Here is a 20,861-nt window from a genome sequence, read left to right as displayed (position 1 = left end):
TTTACTTTAAACTTGCATGAAAGAGTAACATTTGCTGTTTGTTAGCAAAAAAGCAAAGCTTACATTTTTTAAAAAAAAATTACATGATACTACATTGGACATTGACATCATGATATAATTGTACTTTCGAATACCGCTTCGAAGATAACTATGTGAAGTAGAAAATGTTTTGAAGTAATAATTCCCAGTTAGTGTAGAAACTGCCTGGAATGGTTATCCAGCTAATTTTGATTTTTGTTTGTTTGATTTCCTGGATATGTTGTAACAGTGTTGTTCATCAAAAATTGGTTAGTTCAATGTATTGCAGTTCTCTCTTAACCTTAAAACAAAATACAGTGTTAACTTGGTTTCTAGCTGCTGTTTCTGTGTTCTTCCCTGTAATGTTTCCACCATCCATGTTCTTTCGTAGCCTTCAAGACGTTCAGCAAGGGCAGCAGTCCACAGCCAAAGTCAAAGTCCAGTCACGCCCCCATTCCCAGGCAGCAGTGCTCAGCGCTAGCACCTCCTTGCTGGTGAGAAATGGGAGTGTCCAGTTAGAAGCAACACATGACAGTGCATCTGCTGTCGGCAGCAGCAGTTTGCACAATGAACTTGGTATGCAGGCATTACATAACTTAGTGCAATCAAAGTGTTTATTCTGTAGCTTTGTGGCTTATAATGCATTCTACCTAAACTTGCTTAGTCTTGGCTTTATTTCAGACTGTTGAGGCATGTTTCTTACAGCAAATTGCTTCTGGTCTCTGTTCTGCAAGACTTCATATGTTAAATTATTAGCTAGGGTTTATATATATATATATATATATATATATATATATATATATATATATATATATATATATATATATATATATATATATATATATATCACCGATTGAAGATACTGAATTACTTCTATTAAAATCCCTCAAAATACCATGTCTCAATGTTTGCATTTATTTTAAAGATTTTAATTATGCATGGAAGTATAAAAAATGGCTTTTTAGCATTAATATTCAGAATGCAAATAATAGTATTCCAAACTTCGTTATTATAAGACACTTTTGTGTTAAATGTTGCCATTGTAAGCTGTTTATGGTCCTCTTTACAGTACTGACGCTTGTGATTATTTTGTTGTATTGATCAACATTTTGGAATTCTGTAATGGAACTTAGGTTTGGTCATGGAAACTAAACCTAGAAAAGGCATGATACTACTTGTACTTTAATAATTTAGCAAGCCTATTTTTAATTAAAACATAATTACAAATTATCATAGAAATGACTTCCACATGTTTCATGTTGGATGATTAAAATGTGTACCAGAGCATAAAATGTGTCATGTGACCTCTGATGATTGCTGAATTATCATCCACAATGTAAAATCCTATTAATATTTTAATCAGGTAGGAAATAATTGTGTGTGTGTGTGTGTGTGTGTGTGAAAGCAGTGCTAAATTTAAACACTGATACTTTCAGTAGTGGATATAAAGGCAGTCTGGCTGGGATGTCTTTGTGCCTTTAGTCACCAAGATTGATTTGTTTGATCTGGCTGGCCAGGTGGTTGTCCTTCTTCCCTCAGTGCTCTGTGTGCATTCCTTCCATTCCATTGCCTGCTTGGTCCAAAGAGAATACCCATCCCAGGTAGGAATGTTCAGTTCTGGAGTTAGGGTATGTGATATATATGATAGCTGTATTCCCCTGGCTATAACATCCAAAATTAGATTTTTGAAAAGAGAGGTTTTTATGTATGACCAGGTTGATCACAACTTATTTAGGTGTTGCAGATGTCTCATTTTGCAGTCTTTTTCTTCTCTCTCTTGTTGCATTAGAATTCAATAGTGCCATCTCATGATTAACTGGAATAATGTAACTTGATAAAATTTGTTTTTGACGACTTTGAAGAAGGCATACTTAAAATAACAACTTGCAGTTTGCAAAATATGTTTACAAAGCATTAAGTAAATTATAGAGTAAATACTATTTTGCTAAAGCTGCAATTCTACTTGTATTTTCCCAAAATTAAGTCTTAAGAAATGTAATTAATTTTATGTTAACGGAAAGACGGTATCTTTGCTGGGAACCAAAAAATTGGAAATTTTTTTTAAAAGAAATTGGTAACAATAGTAGTCTCTCACTGATTATGCAAAACTCTTTGTTGCAAAAAGCAGTCATAAAATGAAATGAATATTTTTTTTATATTCATCCTAAAAATACAGTCCTGGGAAATAAACAGAAGGATCCTGCTGAAATTACTGCCTGGTTGAAAACTAGATCTTTAAATTAGGAAACTGTGCCTCTCCCTCTTCTCCTTTTGTTGTTTTTTATTACATAGCTTGTGGAAAAATACGAATTTTGCATATGTGCTACACAATATCCTTTGAATTTTTAAATCATTGACAAGGTTTTAAATGAATTCACATTTGTTTCATAGTAATTCTATATAATCAGGAGAACTTTTCCCAGTATATTGGCATACCTAGTGGACAAAATCATTTACAATCTTTTAGACCAATAGTTACCTTTTTAATACTTTTTTCAGTTGGTCTGCCCATTGCATCACCATTTTATTATTGTTCATTTTAGTTTTAATTCTTTAGGTTGCCAGAACAGACATCATTAGCAAAGAACCACAATTTGTGAATTCTTACTTTGCATAAATAGCTGGAGCTTCCATATAAACAGTTTATTCATCCAGAAGCAAACAGAAATTGTGCTGCTTTTATCTTCTCCAAAGGACAAAATGGGGAATATCCTCCATTAGCATTGTCTTTCCCCCAAAATGTGAGCTTTTGTGTCCTTATTTTTCTGTGGTTTAGTATCCCAGAATTAACTTAGGCTACAGTAAGCTGATAAATTTGAGAACTTGATGCATTTTTAATGTCATGTTATATGCTGTTTTTTTTAAAAAAAATAATTTGTATAAGAAAGGAAAGATCAGGAAAGCTATTGCAAAGATTTGAAGTACCATCTTTTGCTGGAATAATTTTAGGATCATATCTGTTTTGATGGAGCTCTTATTCTAATGCTATGGCTCTGTCTTATTAGAATGTGCTGCTTTATTGGTACCTGCAGCATTTAGTGGTGACTACAAAACGAGAGAATTTTGGAGTTACAGTAATCTTTGAATGTATTACTTTTATATTTATATTTTGGAATGAATGAGCAGATGACTGCTATGACTCAGATGTAGGGAGTTCCTATTTTCTTGTCATCTAGTTCTGTTTCAAGAGTTATACAGGCCTGCTACCTCTGATTAAGATTTTTTTTCTCTCAGATTTTTCCTCTTTATTGGTAGGACATTTCAGAGTTATAACTATGGCCCAATAATGTCCTTGGAGTGTTATTGTTTACATGCTGGAAGCTTAAATCAAATCACTTAAAAGTGAGAAGGTAGAACCAGATTGCACAGTTAGCCTCACTGCTACCATATTTGACACTACAGGAAAGCATATAGATGGCCTGGTGAAAAATGGTTAACTTAGAAGTGATTAAATGTTGGCTTTTGATAATATAAGTGGTTTCTTTTTTTAAAAAAATGCTAACTTATTTCTCTTTGAATCATAGTCACATTATATATTAGATTATCATGTCAACATTTGATACCTCAACTTTAATCCAAGGAGGAATGAATGAATAAACCTTTATTATCAAAGTACAACATGTGTACAGTAAGATTGGCTGAGCCTCCCTTCCTGCCCCCCCAACTCACAGTGACAACAAACCCACCATCTTGTTACACCATGTGAGCTAATTGCACACATATATGCCGAGAAATGTCAAAATATGGCTAGAATTGAAGCTTCACTGTGTTCAGCAGACTTGATAAACATTTTTCTGTTAGATAAATGTACATGCCTCTAGAACCCTTCTGTCTGTTTGTGACCTTCAATTGGGAGAAACAGTGCATTATTGGGCTACTATTTTTGAATCAACATACTTCAAATGGAGTAACTTATATAGTGCATCAAAATCTGGGATTCATGACTCCCGTAAATTAATATTTGGGTAAGTTGTGGCTGCTTCAGTGTTGCCACTCTGCTGTACCACTGCAGTCAGCCATAGTTGCATGTTAGTCATTTCTAGTGCGCTCTGCCAGCTTTCTACAAGGAAATCAATTGGGAATCTGGCAGGAACTCCAAAGTTACTCCCACACACTGCTTTTCTGCCTGTCCCTAGTCATTCTGTTTCTCTGTTTAGGTAAGGAAATATATCTGAAACCTTGACCTAATGTCTAATGACCCTAAACATTGCAATAGATCTTGTCAAGGAATGGCTTGGAGGAAAGAAAAAAGAAATGGAGTAATCTGGAAGGAACAAATCAAAGTCTGTATCTGCAGCAAATCCCGTCAAGACACTGTGAGATAATTTGAAATGGGCTGAAACCCCTCTAACATCACACAGGTGAAAAAAATCTGCATGGAAGAATGGAAATAAATTGCAGGGGATGTCAGAAACTGGTAGACAGTTATGAGAAATATCAGTTTGAGGTTGTTTCTGCCAAAGGAGGCAATATCAAGTACAGATAATCCACACTGTTGAGTCTGGAATTGTGATAGAAAGACTTTGCAGTTGAGTGGATCACCATGTGACCTGATTTTACAACCATTTTTACTGCAGTCGACTGCATTTAAGTGAATCATATGGTTGATAAATGTATTACGTGGCTGTTAAGTGAATCCATTCTCTCAAATGGGTGGGTTTTTGCCCAAAACCATGTGTGTGTGCAGCAGCCATAACTAACTATTTGTGGGTCCATCATAATTAGTTCTGGTTGTTTAAGCAAGAACTGCCTGCGTTGGAGCAAGGGGTATACTTATCTTTTCCACAGAAGGAGATGGTTTTGTTGTTGTTGAATAAATGATTGCAAAGTCAGTTTTTCATAGGGTTAAGTTATACCATCTTTGTCTTTATATATTGTTTGAATGAATACAAACAATTGTTTAGTCCACACATATATTAAAAAAGAATTTTTTTACATGGGGTGTATTTAATTTGTTTTATGATTATATACATACTTTAAAGAAATCAAATAAAAAAATAAATAAATCTACACACTATTAAGGGAAATCTGGATTCCACTCTTAAATTCATTCATATACATTAATATTATTTTTATTGTAACTATAGTGTGTCTTATCTCACTATATTTAGGGAAGTGCCGAGAAGTCATCAAATGCATTATCAGCCTGGTACCAGACATTTTCAAGTGTTTAGATATCCAAAATGCAGCAGAAACATATATTCCTATGCTTTCTCTATGCCTTAGGTAGTAAAACTAAATTTAGATTTATTTTTTAAAAAAATGGTGCTGGATGACGATATTCATTGGGCAAGTCATTCACTGTTCTGCAGAATACCATTTCTTCAACTGTGCTACTTATATCTAAATAAAACCATTAGCGGGAGATCATATGGAGCTTTGGAGTGGGAGGGATTCTAAATTGAGGATTATCTGTGTTATTCCCAAATTGGATGATGTTCTAATCTATTGCTACAAATGTTGAAATTTAATATAGCTTTACCATAGCTTAAATACATAGTATTGCCGTTTTTGGAATCTAGAGAGGGATAAGTGAATTAATACTATGAAATTGTTTTGTTCTGTGTTGTATAAGTTACCCTTAAATGGAGAAGTTTTGAGTAAGTATTGTATTGTAATTGCTCAGCTGGTACTCTTTTCTCAAATCCAATATGTTTGCTATCCTTATCAATATGAATGAATGAATGGCTTGTTTGACCAAAAAATCAGAGTCCCTCTTTAAGGGAGATTGGTGATTTAGAAATAGGAAAGATAAATAGGACAGACAGACAGACTATAAAATATTGAGAGCCTGAGTTTGATTTTATTTTTAAAAATCGTTCGCTGTTTTGCAACTCTTCTGTCAGATAATCTGAGTTTGATTTTTTTGTCAATGTAAGCAACAGGGCAAAAAGGATTTGTATCTACAAATGATAATCCTGTGTAATTGGTACGGGCTAAACTAGTTGGAAAGCTGATGTAAAGTCAGTTATACAAATTATTATTTTTCTATTTCTTCATTCACTTAATAGAGTTGTTATAACATTCTGAGTTACGTTGATATACAGCATGTACTTTCTAGCTGGTGGAATGCTTGCAACAGAGTACTAGCTTGCAATCTCTAATTTAGAAACCCTATCTTGCATATATGGTAATAGCGTGAACATGCTTAGGATAAAACTGGACTTCAGCAGCACCTTTGGCAGATTGACAAAAATGAACAGAAAAAAATCCTGTCCTTACTATTAACAGAAGATGCTGCTCATGGCATGTTTGCAATTAAAGCTGGTAACCACATCTACACTTTTTTTTTCTTACTAAACAAATTTCTGATAGATTTAAGATTCCAGCAGGTAATGTACAACTTGGAATGTAAGAGAGACATCTACTTTATTAAAAAGTGGGAATTAACAAATAAAAGAAATTGTTGTACATTCATTGTACATCCATGAAAAATAAGAGAAAGGATAAGAGTGTAATAAATAAAGGTGTTTGATATTACGGATTTGGAGTTTAGGAATATATGCAATGAAGTGAAGGTCTGCAATGGATTATAAATTATGACAGTGATCAGCATGAAAGAAATAAGTTGAATTAATTTGCTTATATAGGTTAAATGAATTCAAAATAAAATGAAGGAAGAATGAATTGCTTGAGAGGAAGGGGAACTCCAAAATAAGCGTGGTTGGATAGAATTGATGAGATTTTGAGAAAGAGAGAGATTAGAAGTTTAAATAATTGAAAGCAATATATTACTCTATGTAAGTATGCAGTAGAAGATCAATGTGTTTTCCAAGGCTAGAAAAGTATGGAGAAATATAGACAATGTTACATTTGTGAAATAATTTTATTCTACTTTATTTTTCTTTTCTTTTTTTAATCTCACATCTTTAGTTTTTTTGCTTACGATTTATTAAACTTTTTGTGGATTTTGCATTTCTTGAACAGGAAGAACATGATAGACATGCATGTTTGTATATAATTGTTCTGTATTGAAACCAAACTATGGTGACCAATGGATTTCTTCTGTAGAGAGGTTTAATGGAGACTATGACTCCTTCATTCCCTTTCAGACAATGAAATGGGCATTTTCAAAGGAACTATGCATATTATAAAACAAAAATGCACATCATCTGTTTGCTCAAAAGTTGTAGTGAACTCTGTACAAGTGTACAGCATGTCATTGGCTATACTTGAAGAGTGGAGTCTTTTTGTTCTTCTACATTTTTCTATTTTATTACTTTTTAATTTCATTGTGTCATTGTTTTCTTATTTTAGTAACCGTAGATTTCCACTCTATTGAGCTGCAGAGTTTTATCTCCCTCTGCTGATAAAAAGGAAGCATTGCTAATTCTTTAAATCTATGGTTTAATTGATTTGTTTTGGTTCAGAAGACAGAAGAATAAGCGGAACCAGAATGAATATGACACATCTTTTTAGGGGTTTGGTTAGATCTTAAAGGCTAAAATGCAGAAATATAATGTACTGTGTCCCTTAAAAAACAAGTAATCATGAAAATGTGTGATTTTTACCAGCTTTAATCAGATATTTAAGTGATGCAGTGATATTGGGCCTTTACAATTCACCCTTTAAAATTCCACAAATTATTAGGAATATCTGTGTTAGGAACCATTTAGTAATTGTTTCTATCAGTGGCTAATAATCATGGGTTGCTAATATATAGTTTTAATGGAAGCAGATTTCCCATGTTTTCATCAGGCAATAGAATTATCATGACAGCAAATTACATACATTGGCATAATTTCAAAGAAGCATTTGCTTCTATCTGTTTTAAGCATATTGCCAATTTCACTGAATTGTCTTACATTCGAATATTATACAAGAGAAATTCTTCCCCTTTCGTTTATTTAATTATTTAACTATTTTTCTGCAAATACATAGATCCAATTTATTAGCTTTCTCCTACAGGAAAGATAATGTAACTGCTGTAGGAATTGGTAAACCAAATAAGTAGAATTTTTTATTTTTAAAAATCCCATTTTAAATATTTTAATTGTATTGATGTTGTGTTTTTAATGTTTGTGTTAACTATCTATGCCAAATAAGGATGATGAAAATGGGTATATACATTAGCCAGCTTCATAAATGGCCATTTGTTAATCTCTAATCCTGATTTTGGGGATCTTTCTTATGATTTTTCTTACAATTTTTAAATTAGCGTGTATGTCTGTAGATAATATATTTGTTACTACAGTGTTCAAAAATTTCATAATATTTAATCTATGTCGACTTTCTCTTCAATAGGTAAGTTCAGTTCAACACTCTATGAAACGGGGGGCTGCGATATGTCGCTTGTGAATTTTGAGCCAGCTGCAAGAAGAACATCTAACATCTGGTGTGTTTTTAAAAGTAATTGGTGTAGTTTATGCAGTAACATTAATTTTATTTATAAATGGATAATATTTGTAGGATTGCATTTTGATATTAAAAGCAAATGTGCATCAGAAAGAAAGAAAAAAATTATCACCATCATCCTGGGTTATGGCTCAATTAGACATTCTGCCAAAATCAAACATTTGTTTCAATATAATGTGTGTTTGTGTATATGAGCACATTGGGGTAATGTTCTATTTTCTAAAACAGAATTGAATTAGAAAACAGACTAAGGTATCAAACTAACCTTGTCTTCTTGTTTCAGTGATACGGATTCTCATGTATCAAGTTCTACCTCAGTTCGTTTTTATCCACATGATTTAGTAAGTTTTTGCACTTGCTTCTATTTGTTGCAAACAAATCATCCTATCTATCTATCTATCTATCTATCTATCTATCTATCTATCTATCTATCTATCTTGTTATATTCTAAACTTAGCTGATCCAATTAAATTCAGGCTGACCACCTGAAATTTATGGTTCAAGTGGTCAGCAGCTGGACATTACAGATAGTCCTCAACTAAGAACCACAATTGAGCCAACGTTTCGGTTGCTAAGTGAGACATTTCTTAAGTGAATTTTGTCCCATTTTATGAGCTTTCTTGCCACATTATTTAAGTGAATCACTGCAGTTGTTAAGTTAGACACGGTTATTAAGTGAATCTGGCTTGCCCATTGACTTTGCTTGTCAGAAGGTGGCAAAAGGTGATCACATGACCCTGGGACACTGCACCCGTCATAAATATGAGTCAGTTGCCAAGGATCTGAATTTTAATCACATGACATGGGGATGCTGCAATGGTTGTAAATGTGAAAAACGTCACTTTTTTCAATACTGTTGTATATTTGAATGGTCGCTAAATGAACTGTTGTAAGTCAAGGACTACCTTCACAGTTGCAGATAACTAGAATGACATAGCTGCTTTAATATATTAGGGCAAATATGTATCAATGCCTTATTGATATGCAATTCAATCATATTCCTTGTTCAGCAGTCCTAGTCTCATCCTTTGATATAGCATTAAATATCCTTGTAGCTTGGTGTGCAGGTATGCTATCTGTTATTTTATTTAACCTTGGAAAATAAAATATTTGTTTGTTGAAGACAGTTAGCCAATCCTGATATCCTGTGGCATAGCCATAGTGTTTTTGAGTAGATGGTCCTAAGCAAGTGTCATTCAGATAATTCTTCCAGAGATAACTCTCTCCCCAGTACTTGTAGAGCCTTATACAGATGGTGGGTAATCAAGTGGTCATCACCCAGCAGGATCTCTCTCCTAACATTTATATTCCTTCAAAATAGGACTGAAGAAGTAAAATATTAAAGCAAAATCTTATTAATGTTATTGTAGCTTTCCCTCCCTCAGATCAGACTGAACAGACTGTTGACCATAGATACCGATCTTCTGGAGCATCAAGACATGGACCTAAGTCCTGATCTGCAGGACCATCTACAACCACAAGAGGAGCCATCACAAAAAGTGAAACATTATTATCGCTTTTGGATCCTACCCAAAGTCTGGATTGGTATCAATTTTGATAGATTGACTCTTTTGGCTTTGTTTGACAGGTAAGTCCTGTATGCATTATACTATTCTAACACAGAATGTGTTTAGATTATCAGTCTGCTTGGAGAAGAAAAATCCAAAGATTTTAGAAGTATCAAAGCATTAAGGAGTAAAATTGCCAAAAAAATAGTTTATTGAAAACTCTTTACTGAGCAAGGTCATAATCACAAAATAGTTACTATTGATAAGAAATCTAGAAAAACAAAGAGGAAGTGATTATCTCTTGTTAAGATTTGGACTGCCAGATAATTTGATTAAATGATGGATTGAATGATGATTCGCTTTGGATCTATTTAACAGAATAGATTTCAAGTGAAAATGTAGTTGATTATATTTCAAAACCAGAAATAAGCAAATATGTCTTCTGAATATGGATAATAATAGTTATTTTATTTGTTCTGCTTCCTTGCATTCTTTGTTCCTGTGGTTGAAGCATTTCACTAACACATCTCTTTGTCCATAGGAATCGTGAGATCTTGGAAAATGTATTAGCTGTCATCCTAGCTATCCAAGTGGCTTTTCTAGGTTCTGTACTCCTTATAGAAGGCTTCTTCAAGGACATCTGGGTCTTCCAATTTTGTTTGGTGATCGCCAGTTGCCAGTACTCTTTGCTGAAGGTAATGTTTTATCCTCACCGTTGCTTAGTTTGAAATTATTATTGTTGTCTACTCTGTGAGTTAATATACAGTATTTTCAAAAGATGTCCCTGTTTTATACCTTATTTTTGAATAATGGCATTAAAAGAGCACCTTGAAGGGGAATGTGGAATACTATTTTAGAACATGCGAGCAAATCTTTTCAGTCTTCACATTTATTTTTATTTATTTATTTATTTATTTATTTTATTTTAATTCCATTTATATCCCGCCCTTCTCCGAAGACTCAGGGCGGCTTACAAGCTTAGCAGTTCCTCTCGGTTCCCTTTTTTATGCCAGAGAAGGAGATTGAAATAAATTAATTTTGCATTTAATTGTAAACCCGCCATAGTTCAGGAGTTTGCATAAACTACGGTTTGTAGAACCAGTGTGGATTTCAAAATATATTTCATTGGATTGGACTGGATTGCTTTCTGGCTTGTTCTTATGATTAAGAAGCCACTAATCCTCTTATTTAGATGTCACAGGAAATATTAATGTATATGGATGTATTATCGTGAGACAACGATAAACACTTGGGAATATTATTAATTAATTAATTTATTTATTTATTTTATTACATTTATATACCGCCCTTTCCCGAAGGACTCAGGGCGGTTTACCGGGTGATTAAAAAACCAAGATACAAAAGTTAAAAACAAATTTGGTAATTTTTTGTTGTTTTTTGAAGTGAGATTTGTAAAACTTGCAATTTTACAAATGGTTAAAAATCACATTAGATAATATTTTTTAAAAATAAAAATCCTGAAGTTTTCTGAATAATTTGAAAACTCACTCACAATTTGAGGTATTTGGATTGTTCCAAATGAGGCTATTCCTTGATTGTGAATTTGGAATTTTTCCCCTAGGGACCAGTAGCTTTTTTTCCTGTGGTAACCCACACAGAGAAACAGTTTGTTCTTCTTGTTGTTCATTAGGCTTTTTTGTATATTTCTGAATTCCTCATGTCACATTATGAGATTTTATAGAAATGGATTATACATCGATACAGAATGTCCAAGGCAGGTTTTCCTGGTCTCCTACAATCTGCAGGAGAAACAGGAAAACAAGCTACATCATAATCCCTTGAGAGACTGTTAAAATGGCCATTTCCCCCACCAAAAATTTTCTTAAGAGATTTGTTTCTCTTTTATTGCAATTAGACATCTCTAAACTAGGATAGACATTTTAGTTCCCATCAACTCTGGATAATATTCGAGAAATATTTTTTTACAATTGAAAAATACTGTCCTGAAAGTTTAATGTGTCTAGGGAAGTCATTTTAAATACCATTTGTTCAGATGATTATCTTAGGAGATACCAGACCTACAATAACATTTTTCTACTATGTTTGCACTTTTTCAGAGTGTTCAGCCAGATTCTTCATCACCTCGACATGTAAGTTTTCCCAATCCGAACTTTATGTAGACTGATAAATCAAAAATTGCTGCATCTATTGCTGTTGTTTCAGAAATATTGCCATTAAGGAGAAATTGTGCTTTAAAAACATTGAGAGTTTTTTTTAAAAATCTACACAACATATCATATGTTTACAAATGGCCAGTATGCAGTTCAAAACGTACTTATTAAATCCACTAAAAATGAAGATGATGTTCTAAATAGAAAGTTGTTGAAGTGTTAACCACAGAACATAGAAAAACAATACACATACATAGCAATATTTATTTTAATGGTGCCTGATAGGAATTCAGGAGTCACAAAAGAGTTAAGGTAATTTCTATTACTTTAGTAGAAGCTGCAAAAAAAATAAATATCTAATGATAGCAGAAAATAAGCTGCTGTTTAGAGCTGAAAATTAATGCTGCTTGAATCTTTGTTACTCGCTTGGAGTATGAAGCTGATGTAATTGATATATAATTAAAATAATGTTGTACAATGTCTTATTGGAATGTGTGTGGGGGGGAACCCTATTCCTTCATCTAGAAAAAGGCATAAGCTCTGTCTTCAGTGGAATTACCATGCGAAATGAAAAGTTTCAGAACTGACTATTGAAGAAAGGAGCAATAATTTGCAACTTAAGCTGCAGTACTCAAACTTGTCTTCCAGGGTCATAACCGAATCATAGCCTACAGCAGGCCTGTTTACTTCTGTATATGCTGCAGTCTCATTTGGCTGTTGGATTATGGCAGCAAGAGCACTTTTACTACACGGTTCCAACTATATGGAATGGCTTTCACGAATCCAATATTGCTGCTTTCAGCAAGGGACTTGATTATGGGTGAGTGATTTTTCTGTTTGGTGTATTTAGGTAAAGGCAACCTGTAGCCTTCCAGATACTCTTGAACCAAAAATGCAGCAATCCCAGGTAGCAACTTCTGGAAGTTGCTAATTTCTCCCAATCCCTGATGTATGGATTACTTTGTCATCTTTGCTCTGTTGTACCTAATTGTTCTATTTTAGTCTCTCCCTCTCTGTCTCTCTCTTTAAAAAAGATGAAGTATTTTGATACACCAATCCCAAGAAGGTTCTTGAACAAAGATTTTAAGTGAATATACAGGATTTATATGCTAGAGAATATAATCAACACATAGTAGAAAAATAGTACATGTAGTATTTTTTAAACGACTATCTTGCTTAGTGACCATTCACAGTTATGACAGTATTGAAAAAAGCTCCTTTACAACCAATCTTTACATTTACACTGTTCTCAGGTCTGAAAAGGAAAGGAAAGCTGAACTAGGATCATAACCACAGTCACAATTTCATTTAATGATCACTAAACGTGTTTACCAATCAAATTGTCAGTCCCAGTTTTGGTTGCTAAATGAGGACTATCCGTAGAAGAAAACAAATGTGTCTCTATATCCTGCATCATTTTATTATCCCAAAAGTATTCCTAGAATCCCCCCCCCAAATGTATTAGGAGATGTATCTTTCAATTCATGTGCTGCAATCATCTCTTTTAGCCTGTGTTGTGGGTATTTTTAAAAAATACATTAGTCCGTGAACATGAATATCTGATGATATGTGATGCAACTGTGTGGTCAGGACAAAAATGTTCAACTCATTTGTTTGCTTTGTTGTTTTTTGTATTGGGAATTAGAGGAATTTAAAGGTGAAGTATATTACCTTTAGTTCAGAGAAGTTTAACACAGATATTGCCATTGTTGTTTTTGTTAAACACTGTAAAAATGCACACCTCCAAAAATTGTCCATTTGCTGTCACTAAGCTTCATAACCACATCATTTGGCAAAGGAAACTCTGGTCCCAATTGCTGTTTTAAGTTGAGGAGTATCTATACACACCAGTCATATACTTTTCTTCACCTAGCTTACGTCCTTATAACCATCTCAATCTGTTTTATCTCAGACCTCCATAGTACCTTTCTGTTGAACATGTTAATTTGAAGAATAAAAAACAAGAAAGACTTTCGCTTGTGCTTGTCTCATTCTTTCTCATATATATATATATGTTTATGTTTATGTTTTATTTAATTTATATACCGCCCTTCTCCCTGGGGACTCAGGGCGGTTCACAGGGCATATAAATAAAATACAATACTATACAAAAGTTAAAACAAAGATTAAATCAGTGCCCAATTAAAAAAACAATAATACAATCTAAAATGACAATTTAAAACCCAGCTCCCCATCAGGCCAGACCAGCCAATTCAAACAAATGGGTCTTCAGACCACGACGGAAAGTTCGGAGGTCCGATGCCGTCCGGAGCTCCACCGGCAGTTGGTTCCACAAAGCCGGGCCACCCACAGAGAAGGCTCTCCCCCTGGGGGCCGCCAGTCGGCATTCCCTGACCGGAGGCACCCTGAGGAGGCCCTCTCTGTGGGAACGCACAGGGCGGAGGGGAGTTGAAGCCGGCAGCAGGTGGTCCCCGAGGTACCCCGGACCCATGCCATGTAGGGACTTAAAGATCATAACTAAAACCTTGAACCTCACCCGGAAGACAACTGGTAACCAATGCAGCTCGCGGAGCAAAGGTGTAACATGGGAGTACCGGGAAACTCCCAAGACAACTCTCGCGGCCGCATTCTGTACCAGTTGGAGCCTCCGAGTGGTCTCCAAGGGAAGCCCCATGTAGAGAGCATTACAGTAGTCAAGGCGAGAGGTCACGAGCGCATGAGTGACCGTGCACAGGGCATCCCGGTCCAGATAGGGCCGCAACTGGCGCACCAGGCGAACCTGGGCAAAAGCCCCCCTAGTCACGGCCACTACATGATCTTCTAGGGTAAGCCGTGAATCTAGGAGGACTCCCAAGTTGCGAGCCCTATCCACGGGGGGTAAGAGCTCACCCCCCATAGAAAGAGATGGAACATTTTGAATGTCCCGGGATGCCGGAATGCACAGCCACTCAGTCTTGTCAGGGTTGAGCTGAAGTCTGTTCCTCCCCATCCAGACCCAAACCGCCTCCAGGCAACGGGACATCACAGCGAGGGCATCACTGGGGTGGTTTGGGGTCGAAAAGAAAAGTTGGGTATCATCGGCATATTGATGATACCCAACTCCAAAACCACGAATGATCTCACCCAGCGGTTTCATGTAGATGTTGAACAGGAGAGGCGAGAGAACCGACCCCTGAGGAACTCCACAAACGAGAGACCTCGGGGTCGATCTCTGCCCCCCTGCCAACACCGACTGCGAACGTCCCAGGAGATAGGAGGAGAACCACCGAAGAACCGTGCCTCCCACTCCCAATCCCCTGAGACGCCGCAGCAAGATACCATGGTCGATGGTATCGAAAGCCGCCGAGAGGTCTAATAGGACTAGGACAGAGGAATATCCCCTGTCCCGAGCCCTCCAGAGATCATTCACCAGAGCGACCAATGCCGTCTCCGTGCTGTACCCGGGCCTGAAACCCGATTGGTAGGGGTCCAGATAATCCGCTTCATCCAGGACCAGAGGGAGCTGATGCGCCACCACACTCTCAACAACCTTCGCAAGAAAGCGAAGGTTGGAGACTGGACGAAAGTTGTTCAATACAGCTGGGTCCAAGGCAGGCTTCTTGAGGAGAGGTCTCACCACCGCCTCCTTCAAGACGGTGGGGAAATAACCCTCACTCAAAGAAGCAGATATAACCGCCTGGAGCCAGCCTCGTGTCCTCTCCCTGGCTGCATAAACCAGCCAGGAAGGGCACGGGTCCAACAAACATGTGGAGGAGCTCAGCCTCCCCATAATCCTGTCCACTTCATCAGGGGTCACAGAATCAAACTCTTCCCAGATAACATTGACAAGACCGTCCGTGTCCTGATCGCCTGACTCTGCCCAGCTGGAGTCCAAACCGGTCCGAATCCGAGCGATTTTATCCGACAGATGTTGACTAAATTCCTCGGCACGACCCTGCAAGGGATCCTCCCTCACCTCCTGATTAAGAAGTGAGCGAGTCACCCTAAACAGGGCGGCCGGGCGATTATCTGCGGACGCAATGAGGGTAGAGAAGTAATTACACCTCGCCACCCTCATCGCTGCGAGATAAGACCTAATATGGGTTCTTAGTCGCAACCGGTCGGGTTCGGATCGGCTCGACCTCCAACAGCTCTCTAGGCCCCGTTTCCGACGCTTCATCTCCCGGAGCTCCGCGGAGAACCATGGAGCTCGCTGGGATCTGCGCCGGGTCAGGGGCCGCAAGGGTACAACCCGGTCAAGTGCCTCAGTGGCTGCCCTTTCCCAGGTTTCCACTAAGGCATCCGCCGAGCTGTGAGCAATGGAGGCAGGTGGGGACCCCAGCGCCGCTTGGAATCTATCAGGATCCATTAAGCGTCTGGGGCGGTACCATCTAATTGGTTCCGTATCCCCACGACGGGGGGTGGCAAAACGGAAGACCATCCGCAGGAGATGATGATCGGTCCATGACAGGGGCATAATAAATGGAGAGCCCCCACCAAGATCATCCAACCACCGTCTAGATAAAAAATCAGGTCAAGAGTGTGGCCTCCCTCATGAGTTGGTTCAGAAATTACTTGCGTCAGGTCCATGGCCGTCATGGAAGCCATGAACTCCCGAGCTAGCTCAGATGAGCCTCCCAGGGATGGTAGATTGAAGTCTCCCAAAACTATAAGTTTGGGAAACTCAACCACCAACCCTGAGAGGATATCAAGCAGCTCGGGCAGGGCTGCCGCTGTACGACTAGGCGAAATGTACGTCAGCAGCAAACCCAACTGCGCCCCAGAACCAAATCTCACAAAGAGAGACTCACACCCGACTATCTGAGAAACGGTGGTCTCCCGCGGACATAAGGTCTCCCTAATAATAACCGCCACTCCCCCACCCCTACCTTGAGCTCTAGGCTGGTACAGCACCCGGAAGCCTGGTGGGCAGATGTCAACCAAAGGGACCCCACCCTCTGGGCCCAACCAGGTCTCCGTGATGCAGGCCAGGTCCGCATGCTCACCCTCAACTAAATCCCTAACGAGGGGAGCTTTGTTAACCACGGACCTGGCATTCAGATACACCAGCCGGAGCTCAGGAGGCTGCACATCCTCGCTCCCGGAACCTCGGGGAAGAAGCAGAGGGTCGGAGCGCCTCACCGCTTGCAAGTAGCGGAGATGGCCCTCCCGGTAGCGATACGGCCCCCTGTCTATCCGCCTGCTGCCATTCCCCGTCGTGGGAATTGGTAATCCCACGACCCGCTCTTGAGCTCCGGAGACAGCGACACCCCGTTCTCCCGCCGCGCGGTCAGACCCAAGTCCGGCCTGAACCATGGTTGATTGGCCACCCCCCAAGGCCAAACAACCCTTATCACCCACCCCCCTCCCTAACCCTATAAAAAATCTAGATAAAAAAGTGATCAGAGGCCTTCTGTTAACTTTATATTGACGGCCCCTGCCCCTGCCCGGCCATCTCTCAGGGTCCCATAAACAATGACAGTACAAGATGTACAAGAGCTTCTGTGAAGCTACTTTTGAAGGAAATAAAGTAGCTGCTATGGAATGTACTGCTAAATTTGTGAAGTTAAAAAAAAGTTTTGGAGAGAAGCAATACATTTTTGAGTCATAGGACTCAATATAGCATATATAAATCTTAATGTATTGCTAGTTTTTCGTAGTTGTTTAACAATTTCAGATATTTTGCGCTGTTACACTTGCAGTTTTGCACTTAAACAAATAATTTTTATAAATGTAGACTCTTGTGATTATCATGTAGCTAAAACAAGTCTGAAAATAGTGTGTTTCCTGCCATATGCATATGTGCTTGCATTCTACTAAAAATGAAATTCAACAGCTACCTGAAGTAATTTTTTCTCCAAAGTAAAGAGAACATTTATTCACCATAGTTCAGTGTGGAGTATTAGTCAGCAGTTTTTCATGTACTTACTACTTTTTTATCCTTTTTGTCTCCTATAGTGTTTATACTATGCTTCCCTATAGTATTCTTCATTGGTCTTCTGCCTCAGGTGAACACATTTTTGATGTACCTCTGTGAACAATTAGATATTCATGTCTTTGGTGGCAATGGTGAGTAAAACTGTTTCATTTCATGAAATCTAATTAGTAAAAAACTTTTCAGTGTGTTTCTAAAAATAATTTTAATGCTTATCCAAACTGTCAGTATTAAGTGTATTACAGTTTAACCTTTCCAGATTAGAGGTTGTCTTTGACTTACAACATTTCCATTGCTAACCAATGTACTCATAAAGTGGGCTGTCGCATACTTAGTGCGGCAATCCTGACAATTCCCCTTGTCATCATTAAATACATTTTAGCAGTTGTTAGCTGAGCACCCACCCCATTCCGAGCCATTCTAGGCTTGGTCCCTCCCACCCCCAAACCTTAGTAAGGTAAGCAACTCCCACCCCCACCTGCCTATATCCCTTCCCCCATCTCTGCCTGTTGACTGTTCTGCACCATGCCTTGCAAGGCAACGGGCAGCCCCAGCACTGTGTGGCTGTAGGGTTGCTTGCCATGCACCTGGAAGCAGCAGCCATCCCAGACCAAGCCATGGTCATCGTTGCCATCCTGCATTCTAAGGCCCCTGCTGCCCAGCTTAACTTTTGGATTCTTTCAGCTGCTGCTAATGAGGTGTTCCTGTCCTGTCCTTTTGCACCAAGAAACCCCATTGGCAAAAGCGCTCCAGCCAAAGCATGTCCCTTTGCAAACAGCTTCTCCAGTAACCAGCTTAGGGCAAAGAGGCAATTAGTATTATAAATGCCCTTTTGTGCAAAGCCAACAAGAGCATTCTGACAAAAAATATGCCCCTTTGCAAGCAACTTCTCCGGGAAGGAGTGTAGGAAGCAATTCGTGGTTTTATGCATTTTTATTCATAATGCATTTTTTTCTCTTCAGTACTCAGTTGCAGAAAAAAAAATGCATACCATAACATATCAATGGAAATACAAAAGTAGACGATGGACTGCTGCAAGTTAGGAAAGTTGAGGATGAAATGCATGAGTCTAGGGTTCACTTGAATTTTGCTGTTCTATTCCAAACTTTGTTTTGGTATTTGTGTGTGTGTGTGTGTGTGAGAGAGAGAGAGAGAGAGAGAGAGAGAGAGAGAGAGGGAGAGAGAGAGAGAATGCACGTGTGACTGCAGACATTCATGCACATATACACTTTCAAGTCACTTTTGACTCTAGGGCCCAGGGGTGTCAAACTGCCGGCCCATGGGCCGGATGCGTCATCCAGAAGCCACGCCCACCCTATTGATGGCAATGGCGAAAAGGCTCCAATACGTTGCGCAACGTCACGTGACATCACGAGTTTGACATGTCTGCATCTAGACACTGCCAGTCCCTATACTTTTCTTCGCAATATATTTGCAAGTGGTTTGCCATTGCCTTCTTCCTAGGATTAAAAGAGGGTGACTGTCCCAAAGTCACGCAACTGGCTTTGTGTCTAAGGTAAGGTTAGAACTCACAGTATCCTGGTTTCTAGCTTGTGTCTTAATCACTGCATCAACCTAGTTCTCTTTTGGTATTATGTTACGTTAGTTACATGGTTGTTAAGTGAATCTGGCTTTGTTTTGTCAGAAGGTTGTAAAAAGAGATCCCATGATCCTGGGACATGGCAACTGTCATAAATATGAGTCAGTTGTCAAGCATCTAAATTTTGACCGCTTGACCATGGAGACGCTGCAACGGTCATACGTGTGAAAAATGGTTTTAAAAATGATTTTAATGCTGTTGTAACTTTGAATGGTCACTCAATGAACTGTTGTAAGTCGAGGACTACCTGTATATTATTTGAAAAGTAGCAGTAATTTATTTTTGATCATTAAGAAGATGTGAAAAAATATTTCCTGTAAGAGAGTTTATTTAAATTCTTTATACCCAAAGATACAACTAAAACAAACTTCAAAATAATAAATGCTTAATTTTTTACTAATTTTTTTACTAATTTACTAATTACTAATTTTACTAATTTTTTACTAATTTTTTATTATTCTTTGTTCTTGTATTATATCTAGCCACGACGAGCCTCATTGCAGCAGTCTACAGTTTTATCTGTAGTATTGTGGCAGTAGCATTATTATATGGATTGTGTTATGGGGCCCTAAAGGTGAGTAGTAGCATCAGTGCTATATTTTTATATAGTACAGTTAGATTTAAAATTGTTATATTCTATTTTTTGTGAAATGGATAAATGCAGTTATCATTTGATTTCATGTTTTTATATTGTACAAGGAGATAAGATCCTTTTTTTCATACAATACCGAAACCCAGGGATCTTCCAATAACATTAATTTGAAATAACTTCAAGATGCATACAAAAGTCCCACATCTTTATACAAAAGAAATATATTTTAAATATTTGTTGATATTAGGTGTAATGTAAGGAATGTAAGGTAAGGACGTTAGGCAAATTCAGTGTGATAGTGTTATTTTATAATACTGTAATACAAAGAATACAACACTTATCAAGAAAAAAATAATAATAATGGTTTATAGTGAGAAACGAATCTTTCTCTCTTTTTCTCAATGCATATTATGATTATTATGATAAATTAAACCTTGCAAAAAAGAAGTTAAAAAGCTACATAGAGAATTAATTTAGCCCGTAAGCTGCTAAATTTTTTAAGCAATACCCCAATCAAGTAACTACCACAGAGCCACTAGTAAACAGCCCAATAAAAGAATTCCTAAGATAGCCCCTACCCAACCAGACAGGCAAGACACCAGAATATAAACTGAGAGCAAACGGCACTCCTTACTAGCACTGATGATGCTACCTAGTTAGGGTAATGAAACGTCTGCAAGAAAACAAGCAAGCTCAGAGAGCACCAAGGACCCCTCATTTCAACCCTGAGCTACAAATATTCTCCTTCATTAAGGTAAAGGTAAAGGTTCCCCCGCACATG

The 20,861-nt window shown here is 37.8% G+C and overlaps 1 protein-coding gene across 1 annotated transcript in view; it reads left to right on the top strand.

Moving 5' to 3' along the window:
* The window catches only part of PCNX1 (pecanex 1), a 106,171-nt gene that overhangs the window by 48,294 nt on the left and 37,016 nt on the right, over positions 1–20,861 (top strand). The window contains exons 8-16 of the mRNA XM_083350565.1: positions 410–594; positions 8,263–8,353; positions 8,657–8,714; positions 9,744–9,961; positions 10,423–10,576; positions 11,960–11,992; positions 12,662–12,833; positions 17,912–18,022; positions 19,971–20,062. Coding sequence (XP_083206691.1) covers positions 410–594; positions 8,263–8,353; positions 8,657–8,714; positions 9,744–9,961; positions 10,423–10,576; positions 11,960–11,992; positions 12,662–12,833; positions 17,912–18,022; positions 19,971–20,062 — 1,114 coding nt within the window. The remainder of the gene's footprint in view (positions 1–409; positions 595–8,262; positions 8,354–8,656; positions 8,715–9,743; positions 9,962–10,422; positions 10,577–11,959; positions 11,993–12,661; positions 12,834–17,911; positions 18,023–19,970; positions 20,063–20,861) is intronic.

This window comes from Vipera ursinii (assembly GCF_947247035.1).
Source record: "Vipera ursinii genome assembly, chromosome: 1".
Classification (NCBI taxonomy): domain Eukaryota; kingdom Metazoa; phylum Chordata; class Lepidosauria; order Squamata; family Viperidae; genus Vipera; species Vipera ursinii.
The sequence above is the reverse complement of the archived record's forward strand: the minus strand, read 5'-3'. Positions and strand labels throughout refer to the sequence as shown.